General features: G+C 44.1%; 1 protein-coding gene across 1 annotated transcript in view; it reads right to left on the bottom strand.

Annotated features, from left to right (window-relative positions):
* svep1 (sushi, von Willebrand factor type A, EGF and pentraxin domain containing 1) overlaps positions 1 to 13,190 on the bottom strand; it is a 229,044-nt gene that overhangs the window by 37,404 nt on the left and 178,450 nt on the right. Inside the window, exons 40-41 of the mRNA XM_078529199.1 lie at positions 10,072 to 10,227; positions 8,158 to 8,221 (exon numbers count right to left, since the gene is read on the bottom strand). Of these exons, the coding sequence (XP_078385325.1) occupies positions 8,158 to 8,221; positions 10,072 to 10,227 (220 nt within the window). The remainder of the gene's footprint in view (positions 1 to 8,157; positions 8,222 to 10,071; positions 10,228 to 13,190) is intronic.

Raw genomic sequence — 13,190 nt, 5'->3', positions numbered from 1 at the left:
GACCCAAACCACTTGTTATGTGAAAAAGTTTTTTCTCACGTCACATTTCTTTTGCAAATCACTTTAAATGTGTGCCCCCTCGTTCTTGATCCTTTTACGAGTCTCCCTAGCTAATGCAAAGCATTATTTGAAATTTAAACCAGGCAGCTTGACCCTGATTGATCAAGGCACCACCCTGACGAATGAGTCAGCGAATGGCTGACACTTATTTAGTTTAGATGAAACAGGAGCAGTGTACATGTTCTTTCTGTCTGCAAAGCTTCAACATTTCTCTTTTGTCAGCAATACTCAAAATCTCTATTATCTGGCAAACTCAGGGAATGGGTGGTGCTGGTTAATCAAAAATGCGGGTTAACGGGCAATTACATTACCCCAGATACAAGGCAAGGTGCTACTCTGTCTTTGATGGAGTGAGGGGCAAGGGGAAGTAGCTGGGCAGTCAAGGGTCCCAGCACAGCAGGGCATCACAGTAAAAATCACCACCACTGAAGACTAGGGTGATACCACAATTGACACCATGACCATCAAACAGGCTTTTAAAAAAAGTCAAGCTATCAGTTGCTCCAAGCGGTGTCGATTTGCTCAGGCACAGTAACCAAAACTGACCCAATAATTTAATAAGTTCGATGCACAGCCTAAGGACAACTGCTACAGATTTACAATCTAATGTTATTGTTATTAACTTTCTTTAAGAAATGCATTATCTGAACACTGAAAGTGACCAGTTTTTAGACAAAAGGCGAGCTGCCAGAAACTCTGGTTACTAGAAGGTTCCGGTTGGTAGTGCCGGATAATACAAAGTTCACTGTGCGATGTTCTGATGAATGTTCAGCTGATTGGGTGCGAGTCTGCTCGAGGGGGAGGTCAAGCCATTTTCTGTACAAACGATTGGCAGATTTTCTGACTTGACCCCATGGATACGCGAACAATTATTTGGCCCCTGGCAACTGGTGCTTTGAATAGTCTGTGGTTTTCATTTTAGTGAATTTTATCTGGAGCTTTGCAAAGATAAGGCTTTCTGAGCAGTAATAGATAAATTACTTAAGGTGTGGCACTATGGGGAGAATTTTTCCTATGGTGGGCGGGCTCTGTAGGAGCGGGTGGGGACGGAGCCAATTGCCGCCCGCGATTGGCTGAGCGCCATTTTATGGGGCGGGCCAATTAAAGGCTGCCCAGCCGTAACGCACGGCGGGTAGCGCAGCACTACCTGTGCGGGCGGGGGGAGTTGGGGCGAAAGAGTGCAGCAATCTCCCTGCCTCGGGAAGATTGAATGGATTTGAAAACTTTTAAATAAATAAAGTAAAAATTTATTTAAACATGTCCCCTCATGTGATAGTGTCACATGAGCTGGGACATGTTTGTGAAGTGAGGAAAATTTATTTTTTCATTTTATAAAAGCTTCAGGAAACCTCATCTCGCCCGTGGATGAGGTTTCCTGAAAAACGCGAAGGCCGCCTGGGCTCTTCGCCTGCCCCCCGCCAACCTTAAGGTTAGACGGGCGGTGCTCCTAGCAAGTTTAATTACCTTTCTAACCGCCTTAATAGGTCGTTGACAGTTCGGTGGGCGTGCAGCTGCCTCTGGCGCATGCCCGCCGAACAAAATATCAAAATGACGCGCGACGACGTCAGGACACATGCCCGATGTCATCGCGTGTCATTTTACGCATTGGCTTGTTGGGCCCGCCCCCTGCACGCTGATGGCAAAATTCTTCCCTATATTTACTCAAGAGTGACATTTAGAAAGCTTTTACAGGCCTTTGGTAATATTTAGGGATCAGATATCATAACTAAAGCTACTTTTTCATTATGTTATTTCATCTTCCAGTTTTTAAAAATATGTGTGAGACCCAAGTTCAAATAGGGCAATTCCCAGCCTATATTTTCCTTAGGATCAGGAAAAGTGAGGTGATAGCACACTTATATGGGTACAAGCACAATACCAGATTTGGAAATTGAATGGGGCAACCTGTGAGCATTACAACACCATCAATCCAACACATGGAAGTTGTTCTGGAAGTTGTTCCATCCATTTTCTTCCATCTTATTTAAAAGTTTGAAATTTTTAAATTTCTAAACCCCTAGCGTAGTGTCACATTGCTACTCCTTCAATATTTCCAATCGCTGTTGGCAAGAGCAACTTCAAATTAAACAGAATTTAAAAAATGTGATAAAATCAGTCTCAAGCGCAGAAAGGAAGTTGCACAGGGGAAGGAACAATCCAATCACTTCCTGAGGCAACATGAAAGAAGGAAAATAATCAAGGGCGTAGTGAGTGTATGTGACTTCTCATTTTTCATTGTGAAAGCTCAAAATTGGTCAGCACATCAATGAAGGGAATGAAGTTGGACATGTCAATGAACTTTAATAAAAAGTTTTATTCAATTTATAAAGCCTTCATGAAAGCTCATCCCGCCCGTGGATGAGGTTTCATGATAAATGCGAAGGCCGCCTGGGCTCTTCGCCTGCCCCCCGCCAACCTTAAGGTTGGACGGGCAGCTCTGTTAATTACTTTAATTGGTATTTAAATGGCCTTAATAGGCCTTTGACAGTTCGGCGGGCGCGCAGCCGACTCCGGTGCATGCCCGCCGAACTGAATATCTGAATGACGCGCGGTGACATTGGGACACATGCCCGACATCACCATGCGCATTTCACGAGTCGGCGTGCGGGGCCCGTCCCACACGCCGACCCGAAGATTCTGGCCCTGGGAATAGTGGGGACGAGCAATTCACACTGCTGCATTTATGATTGGGTATCATGCACACCAGCAACTTGGGAAACAAAATGAGTGGGAATTTCCCACCCAATAAATTAATATTTAAATGAGCTTCGGTATATCTAGGCTTCTGCTTCCTGTGCAGAGTTCCCTCGCCTGTGGATAAATGTATGATGCACAAAATGGACTCCTAACTGCTAAAAATTATTTTTCTGATAACAAGGGTGCAAGTTTAAAAAAGTGTTCAGTGCTCATTGTTTTGTATTTTTTATTCTTTCCTGGGGTTTCGGTGTTGCTGGCAAGGCCAGCATTTGTTGCCCATCCCTAATTACCCTTGAATTGAGTGACTTGCGAGGCCATTTCAAAGGACGGTTAAGAGTGAACCACATTACTGTGGGTCTCGAGTCGGCCAGACCAGGTAAGGATGGCAGGTTTCCTACCCTAAAAGGCATTAGGGAACAGAATGGGTTTTAATTGACAGTTTCATGGTCACCATTACTGAGACTAGCTTTCAATTCCAGATTTAAAAAAAAAAATTAATTGGATTTAAATTCCACCAGCTGCTTTGGTGGGATTTAAACACATGCCCCCACAGCATTAACCTTGGCCTCTAGATTACTAACACAGTGGCATTACTATTATACCACCATCTCCTAACTCGTCATTGCTGTTGTGACCAGTTTACTTTGAACATTTCCCTTCACGCATTAATAAATCAATATGTAGTGAATCTTTGTCAAGCATCTGATCGTGCACTGACTATTGGCCATAAGTTGAGTGAGGTGGTACATAACTGGACAGTCAAGGTGGCTAAGTTGCTTATTGAATGAAATATGTGTTTCGATTCACTTTGAGTTTGGCAACCCTGACAAGCTGCTGTACTTAAATTGAGTGTCTCTGCTTTACATATGAGGCATTCTAGTTCAAGGGTAGATAAGGAGGAGTTGTAGAATGTGAGTACGTTAATTACCCTCACAGCGAGGAAGAGGTTGGCTCCATGTTTTATTAGCGAGGCAGGTGATGTTCAGAGGCCCAACTAGACGGTAACCAAGGTTACAAACAAAGGTGATGTTACTCATATACGTATCTCCAGCTCCAACAGACACTGCATTGTCGACAAGTGAGTGTGGTTCACATATGATTCCTTGAATGAAAGACAAAATCCTGCTATTAGCAGGTCAAATACATAAAGGAAGACTGGCACGAATATAACGTCCATCATGACTTCAGGATGTCCCATTGCCCTTGACAGTTAATGAAGTATTTTTGAATTGTAGTCACTGTTGAAAGGTAGGAAATGCCAGTTTGCACACTGAAAGCTTCAACAGCACTCATGTGATCAATGGCCAGATAATCTGATTTTTTTAGTGAAAATAAAGACAGAAAATGCTGGAAACACTCAGCCGGTTATGTCAGCATCTGTGGAGAGAAACAAAGTTAACGTTTCAGGTTTGTGACCTTTTGTCAGAACTGGGAAATGTTACCCAGAAGGAAAAAAAAACAGTTCGGAGCAGTGCTCTTATTTCCCAGTTTTTACTGGTGTTCCATTTTAAGGTATACAAGACCAGTTTGGACCGGTACTCTTATTTCCCAGTTTTTACCTTCCGAGTAAGAGATTTAACAGCTTTCGAGCAATGGGTGGGCGGGACAAGAACAAAAGGAAGCTCTGTGATAGGATGGAAGACAGGAGAGCTGAATGACAGAAGAGTTAGTCTTCCAGGGCCAAAGGACCTGAGGATGGAGCAAGAAACAAAGAAACAAAAGGTGAGGCGAGAGTGGGTGCACTGCTGACTGAGGGGAAAAGAAACCAAAACAGGCAAAGAAAAGGAAACCAAATGGATCACAGATTACGGTCTGAAATTGTTGAACTCAGTGTTGAGTCCGGAAGGCTGCAAAGTGCCTAATCGAAAGGTGAGGTGATTGACATTTCTTAAGCTTGCGTTTAGCTTCACTGGAGCAGTGTTGCTTCTTTTGCCAATCACCATAAATCAGTATCTCCCGGTTCACAACCCTTCCACCAACAGGAAAAGTTTCTATCTAGTCTGTCCAGACCCCTGATGATTTTGAATACCTCTATTAAATGTCCCCTCAACTTTCTCTCCTCTTAAGGGGAACGCTCCCAGTGTCTCCAATCTATTCACGGAGTTGAAGTTTCTCGTTCCTGGAACCATTCCCGTAAATCTTTTCTGGACCCTCACTAGTGACCCGAATCTTCTGAGGAGCGGCAGTCACTGTTGGTTTGCTGCTCCGCTCCTACTTCTCTGCACCATGATGGAGCTGTACTTTTCTGGCTGGGTCGTCCGATTCCGGACTCTTCCGAAATGCGGAGCAGTCGAACTGCTTCCCCATAGCGTTGGGTTGTCAGGGGGAAGACAGAGGCCATGCCCCCTTTTTACAGCACTCGCTGCTGTGCTCTGGTAAGTGTTCACTAACACTGAGAAACTTTGGGACATTTAAACAGCTTTTCAGTGCGTTAGTGAATGAGTGTATGAGCGAATGCGTAGGTGTGTAACTGGGTAAGGTGGGTGAGATAAGTGGGCAGAGTGGCAGATGGGGGAGTGGATAGGTGGCTCGGGGGGTAATCAAGTCAGGTCTGGATGGATTGTCAAGTCGGAGGCTCGTCAGGTAGGATTGGAGTAATGTTGAGGGGGGTTGGAGGGGTAGTCAGGTGTTTTTTTTCTATTTATTTCGCAGGATGTAGGCATCGCTGGCTGGGCCAGCATTTATTACCCATCCCTAATTACCCTTGAGAAGGTGGTGGTGGTGAGCTGCCTTCTTGAACCGCTGCAGTCCATGTTGTGTAGGTACACCCACAGTGCTGTTAGGGAGGGAGTTCCAGGATTTTGACCCAGCGACAGTGAAGGAACGGCGATATATTTCCAAGTCAGGATGGTGAGTGACTTGGAGGGGAACTTCCAGGTGGTGGTGTTCCCATGTATCTGCTGCCCTTGTCCTTCCAGATGGTAGTGGTCGTGGGTTTGGAAGGTGCTGTTGAAGGAGTTTTGGTGAATTCCTGCAGTGCATCCTGTAGATGGTACACACTGCTGCTACTGTGTGTCGGTGGTGGAGGGAGTGAATGTTTATGGATGTGGTGCCAATCAAGAGGGGCTGCTTGATTGGTGGGGGCTAGACTGATCGGGTTGGGAGGGTGGGGTGGGGTGGGTTAGTTGTATAGTTATCCAGCAGGTGACTAGGACTTTCCCATCTATCATTTCCTGGGTAACTATCCAGGTAAATGAGTCAGAACCAACCAAAGTCTCCTACTCTACGAGTTGGAGGCCTTTTCGGAGGGTCGTGGGGAGCAGGGGAATTGCCCATCAGAAGTTCAAATTTCCCGGGCAATTCCCACAGAGTCAGTGTGCTGGATGTCCACAGGGTCCTGAAGCACATCTTGGGGGGCAGGGGTCACGTCTGGTCTCTGACGATCCGGAGACCGGAAGATTTGGGCCATTATCAAATCCTTCTGGAAATGTGGTGCCCAGAACTGGGCACAATAATCCAGTTTCAATACATTTCTGGCGAGTGGCTACATTTAATATGATATATGTTTGCTACAAATTTTGCTTTTGAAAGAAATTTTATTCCTGCGGGAATCCCCTGGGAATGAAATAGATTATTTTTGCTGTGCCAAATGTTCCAAATTGCGAAAATACAGAAAGTCCTGCCGTTCGTGGGAGGTTACATCCCCGTGAAATCGCGAATGGGCAACATGCTTTTGAATGGGACTCAGTTAGATAGGTTCCAGCCATGTGATGACAGTACTGGCTTGGGCAGTTACTCTCCAGCAAAATTGTGGTGCAGGACCTGTATAGGAACCTCTGAGGAATACATCGATGACAATTTAAAATTGAATAGAGCCATTATTGCAGCTCTGGACCCAGAAATTCGGACATTTCTAGGTTAATCCGGGCTGCACTTCAGTTGAAACCATTCCAATCTCTGCTGTGTCATGGCTGCCGTCTCCTGCCCTCCCCTCCCCACCCCACCCCACCCCCCTCCCCACCCCCATTGGGGAGAAGAGAGAGGGAGAAGAAACCACGGATAATCAAACATTGCTCACATAATGGTCGATGCTGTGTACAAAGTACAAAGCACGGGTAAGTGAAAACGTGAATGAGGAAGTTGCAAACAGCATGACTTTACTGCATCTCCTAGCTGATACATTGTGCTACGAGGGATAAATATGTTTCAACGGGTTGCTTTTAGTTCCTAAAATGGGCTGTTAAATTTTTTAACTTTTGAGAATGTCAACAATTTGCTTTAAAGCCCACATCAAACAAATCTCTATTGCAAAACGTGGGTACTATTCATAATGCAATCACATCATGTGGGCTCTTCCTGAAGACTCATTGTCTGTCATTACTTCACCCTGAGCTGTTTTTGTCAGTGGCGGTTTGCCATTGACTTCCATTCACAGGGCAGGGCGAGGAGGCAAGTCCCAAGCCTACCTCAGCCAGAGCAGGAATCGAACCCTGGTGCTATTCTGCACCACACGCTAGCCATCTAAACTAACCAGCCCCTATTGCAAAGGATTCCCCTTAAATAAATAATTAAAATCAATTGATTCGGGATATTAGTGGACTTCCCTTTGCTGGCTGGGAATGATAGCCGGGATTTTCCAGTTCCCTGTCCCCTGCAGTGGGATCCCCTGTGGCGGGGCCGATGAGCCACTGAAATCTCCGTTCACCTTGGCGGGACTGGAAGATCCCATCGGCGTGAGTTGCTGGAAAATTCCGGCTGATGATGTTAATCAACTGGAGTCAGTCATTTTAATTCGTCCATTGAACTCTGCAGTGAATTGTAAATATACAAAGATTCCCGGAAGGAGGGATGTTCATCAAATTTGCAAAAAAAACAGGCCAGCAATTCCATGATGCTGTTCCCACTACGACACCGTAACTCCAACATAAGTGTGATGGAAACCCCATTCACAATTGGGAGCAGATTCTTCGCCAGTTATGGTAAAAATATAAGAAATAGGAGCACAAGTTGGTCATGTATCCCCTCGGGCCTGCTCTGCCAATCAATAAAATCATGGCTGATCTACCTCAACCTCCACCCTCCTGTGCTATTTCCATATCTCTTGGTGTCCAGAAATCCATTGATCTCTGCCTTGAGTGTACTCAATGATTAAAAACCCACAGCTCTCTTGGGTAGAGAATAACAAAGATTCACAACCCTCCAAGTGAAGAAATTTCTCCTCATCTCATTCCTAAATGACTGAACCTTTACCCTGAGACTGTGACCCCTCACTCTAGACTCTCTAGCCAGGGGATACAACCCCTCGCCTCCCAAATGCAAATGATAACTTTACAATTCATTTGTCATTGATTGACAAGTTAAAATGGCCGAATCTAGCCAGTCAGTATCAGTATTTCTAGCTCAGCGCAGGATAGGCAGCTAATATTCCGAACTCATCGCTTCCTGGCCAAAATTACTCACTCCGACAGGAAGCTTCTGTTCCGTTCCATGTCCCGTCTTCTTGACAGAATCGCTCCACATCGCCCTGTGACAGAAATAATTAGCAGTAACTAGAAAATGACGAAACGTGGAAGTGGCAACCTGTACCGCATAAGACCATCAGCAAAATCCCAGTTTGACATTCCAGTCAGATGGAGTCCAAGAGACCCATCTAGGTTTGTGATCTCCTGGACTGCTTTCGGTGCCAAGGAGCAGGTAGATCAGAGAGGAAATCTCCAGACCATTTTCCCCTTTATGTGGAATTCCTTCTCAACCTCTCCGGACCTTGATCTCTCTCTGCTCCTTTTAAAACGTTCCTTAAAGCCTACCAAGCTTTTGGTCACCTGCCCTAATATCTCATGTGATTAGGTGTCAAATTTTGTTTGATTCCTGTCCATTGTGAAGTGTCTCGTGTCCTTTAATTGTGTTAAATGTAGGTTATTGGTCCTTTTTTTCCCCCCTCTTCTATGCCACTCTCAGGAGTTTCCTTGATTGCAAGGGGTGAGTTGTGGGATTGAGAGGATCAAGTGTCACGATACAGGATCTTTACAGTGCAGACCATTCAGCCCATCGAGTCTACACTGGCTCTCTGAAAGCGCATTCTACCTAGTCCCACTTCCCCTGCCTTATCCCAGTGATGAGTGCAAGACAAAAAGCTTTGACAATATGTCTCTCTTTTCAGCAATATTCAAGTTCTGAACTGCCAAGCAAATTGTAGACTTTTAGTTAAAAATGCCATCCAGGTCCCCAGCTGGCTGAGTAGGTTACAGCAGCAAGTACCTGAACCTTAATATAGAAAAATATTAAAAAGCCAACAACCCCAGTGGTGAGTGAATTTATGTAGGGTAGCTAAAGCCCCAGGTCTGATCTCTAATTTCTGCTCCATCAGCTAGCCTTAGCTAAGGTTAAAGTACAAATGCTTTAACAGGTCTTAGCCACTCCTAGATTGGGAGAGGATGAGGGATGGTGGGATGCCAGAGGATAGGGTTGGGGAAAAGATGGCCAAGGTTGGTGCTCTTGATGACTCTTCAACTGAAATTCTAAATATTTGAAAAGGAAGAATGTGGGGAGAGGCTGAGGGAGTAGCAGTCCGTGAATCACTCCTTAGGAGAGCCAGCATGGACACGATTGGCTTAATGGCCTTATTCTGTGCTGTACCAATTCTCTGATTCAAAGTGCCATAACAATGCCTGAGTGTGGATAAGGGGGTAAAGGTTTAATGTTGATGTTCCCATTGTTGGGTAGCCGTTAGGGCTCACAGGTGAAGAATGGTCAATGTAATGGTTGGCAACTGGCACCCCATAGTATGATCCTGAGAGGGTATGGTGTTTCCTTGGTGATGCTTCTGGTTGAATGGCAACCCAGAGGCTTGGACTAATAATCCAGAGAGTATGAGTTCAAATCCTACTACTACAGCTTGTGAATTTGAATTCAGTTTTAGAAAATCTGCAAACGAAAAGCTGGTGCCAGTAAAAGTGACTATGAAACTGTTGGATTGTTGATAAAAACTGAACTGCTTTGCTCTTATCCTTTAGGGAAGAAGACCTGCCATCCTTTATAGTCTGACTTATAAGTAACTCCAGTCCCACACCCATACCTGCCCTCTGAAGTACTGACGGAAGTCACTCGCTACATTGAAAAAAATGTTGCCACTTATCTTAAATCTGTGCCCTCTGGTTATTGACACTCTTCCAATGGAACCACAAGGACACAAGAAATCAGTTTCAGTCTATCTACTCTTTCAGAGTGCCAAACACTGGCTGTACCAACGATGCCCATGTTGGTTTTAAAAAATGCCAACAAGGAGCTACAATGGTGAGAAATGGCAGATAACGACAATTTGCTTTTCAAAATGTTGAAGTAATAAAAAGCACACACAGAAACATGGAGAGATACCTGTAACTCATAGCCGTAATCACACTGGTAAGTCATACTGTCTTGGTATTCATAGCTGGTTCCTTTAATTGAGCCATGCGATGGAGGGTGTGGTTCCACACAGGATACAGGAAGGCAGAAAATATCTGAAATTGGTGGATCCCAGAAACCATTCGGCTGAAACATCAGAAAGTCAATTAAAGCAGTGATCTCTGCAAAGTGAGGAAGTCTCGTGATGCAGTGGATAGTGTTCCTGCCTCTGAGCCAGAAGCTTCAGGTTTAAGTCCTACTCCAGGATTTGTTGGCTTGATGGATAATGCAGCCAAACAGGTTGATATCAATCTGTAATTCCTTCCAACACATGCCAATGGCAGGTGGTAGGAGTGGGAGAGATTCCTGGTCAGCTACGTGATGGTGTCAGGAAGATATAATGTTATCGGAATTTATTTGTAAAGGAGAGTATGTGTGTCTGGTGTGTGTGACTTAATTGAATTAGAGGCAGCTAGTCTGGGTGCTTTGATGTAAGAAGAGAAGTTAGGTTTGAAATGTTAATTAGGTAAACATGGACAAGTTTTAGAATGTGAAGTGTAAAGGGGGTAATTTGCATTTTTAAACAAACTAGTGTGGCTTGAATTCAAAAGTGGGGATGTAGTGTACATCTAGCCAGCAGAAGTATAAGAAATAGTGTTTATTTATTTTTCCCAAAGATTACTGGTGGAATTGGTACTAGTATAAATTTTTATTAGTAGAGAGGTAAAGTTCAAAAGACATAGTGAAACAATGGGAATTTGCATTTGAAGGGGAAAATATGTATAAAGGAGCAAAGGCTCCTTTATAAGGAGTAAGAGTAGGCAGTCTAAGATCTAACAAGTGTGAAAATGCCTTCAGCCAGTCGGTATCAAATTGCCTCCAGGGACTGAAGTTAAGAGAACTCACTTTGAGTTCAGCTGTTCAGGGTAACATTTACTTTACCTGGGTCTTTTAAAATCTGTGTTTTTTACTGTTGCCTTAACGAAAGGGTAACTGGGAATCAGATTAACTAGGGGATTTAGAAGTTATTGTCGCAGTAATTTGTAGATATATGTATGTGCATACAAATCTTCTTTTATTAATAAACGTTTAATTTAGTTTTATAAAAACCTCTTAAGACTCAGTGGTTTTATTACTGAATTCAAACCCTGCATCTCGAAACACAAATTGTAAAAATTAGTTGTGAGAGTTGTTTCAAGTTCCCCTCTGGGATTTGAACAGCTCAGCATTTACCATCTACTGTGTCATAACAATGGAAAGAAAGTTGATGCCTCTCTCATCACTATCCAATGCTCCAGGCCACAACATGCATGTAAAAGTGTAACAAAAACAGGAAATGCTGGAAATACTCAGCAGGTCTAGCAGCACCTGTGGAGAGAGAAACAGAGTTAAACTTTTCAAGTCTGTATGACCCTTCTTCAGTGTATGTTGCCATAGCGACTTGGACTCCCTGAGTAAACTGTAACACACCTGCGCCACCATATAGAAAGCCTAAGTGTAAGACAGTTAAATTAAAAATTAGCCTTTATCATATGGGAGGATAGTGATTACATTTGGAATAATTATTTGATTGCACTACGCTTGCAAATTAACAAATCTAAACATATTTTTAATTGCTGTCATCTTTGTCCGCACATCAAGATAAGAAGCGTTTGCAGCAAAAAAACATTTGTTGCAAATAATAAGTTTATAAGATTGTTATGGTTTGGCACTCTATCTTTAATTTCAGGTAAAATGGGGGAATGAGGGGGGTCATGTAATTTGTTCCGAATTCTACTGTCAGTAGCCCTGGGTGGTTTGATTATTAAAGATTAAAGACAAGCCCAGGTTGTTTTACTGGGCTGAAGGTGCAAGATATTCATACTTCAATGGCAGAATCATCTGTGCTGACTGTTAGTCTCCAAAGTCCCAGGAAGGTGTTAAGAATGTCAGATTTTAAAAATGGTTATAATTTAACTATGTACTCAGTTTTGCAGTAGGATGCAGTTGGAAGTCAAAAGGATAGCTAATTATCATTTCTACCTGGATACAAGACCTATGTGATTCACAATGCTGTAGAAATGGGCTTTGGAAGGGGTAGGCCCATAGGAAGCCATTTGTAAGATCCGGTTACAAGCTTTCAAAAAAATATCCCTGAAACTCACAAACAAATCAGTCTGCCAGGATCTGAGAGAGAGGTCAGCTAGAGGTAGCCAGCCTCCATGGTTCATCACGTGGGAATGTGGGTGGGAGCTTGCATTCGGATTGAAAAGACCAAGTTTGTGAGGATTTAGAACAAGGCAGGAAGATTCACCTAGCTTGTGTTAGAGGGAGGATCTCCAGGGAAAACCTTTACCATGAAAGGCATTTCCAAGTCAGGATGATGAGTGGCTTGGAGGGGAACTTCCAAGTGGTGGTGTTCCCATCTATCTGCTGCCCTTGTCCTTCTAGATGGTAGTGGTCATGGGTTTGGAAGGTTCTGTAGAAGAAGCCTTGGTGAATTCCTGCACTGTATCTTGTAGATGGTACTAGATGGTACATTGCTGCTACTGTGCATCGGTGGTGGAGGGAGTGAATGTTTGTGGATGTGGTGCCAATCAAGCAGGCTGCTTTGTCCTGGATGATGTCAAGCTTTTTGAATGTTGTGGCAGTTGCACTCATCTAGGCAAGTGGAGAGTATTCCATCACACTCCTGACTGTGTCTTGTAGGTGGTGGACAGGCTTCGAGGAGTCAGGAGATGAGTTACTCTTCGCATGATTCCTAGCCTCTGATCTGCTCTTATAGTCACAGTATTTATATGGCTAGTCCAGTTCAGGTTCTGGTCAATGGTATCCCCCAGGATGTTGATAGTGGGGGATTCAGTGACGGTAATGTTATTGAGCATCAAGAGGCGATGGTCGGATTCTCTCTTGTTGGAGATGGTCATTGTCTGGCACTTGTGTTGCGCGAATGTTACTTGCCACTTGTCAGCCCAAGCCTGGATATTGTCCAGGTCTTGCTGCATTTGGACATGGACTCCTTCAGTATCTGAGTCATGAGTGGTGCTGAACATTGTGCAGTCATCAGCAAACATCCCCACTTCTGACCTTATGATGGAAGGAGGGTCATTGGTGGAGCAGCTGAAGGTGGT

Source organism: Cetorhinus maximus, chromosome 2, assembly GCF_964194155.1.
Source record: "Cetorhinus maximus chromosome 2, sCetMax3.hap1.1, whole genome shotgun sequence".
Lineage (NCBI taxonomy): Eukaryota > Metazoa > Chordata > Chondrichthyes > Lamniformes > Cetorhinidae > Cetorhinus > Cetorhinus maximus.
Note: the sequence above shows the minus strand (reverse complement) of the source record. Positions and strands in the feature narration are given on the sequence as shown.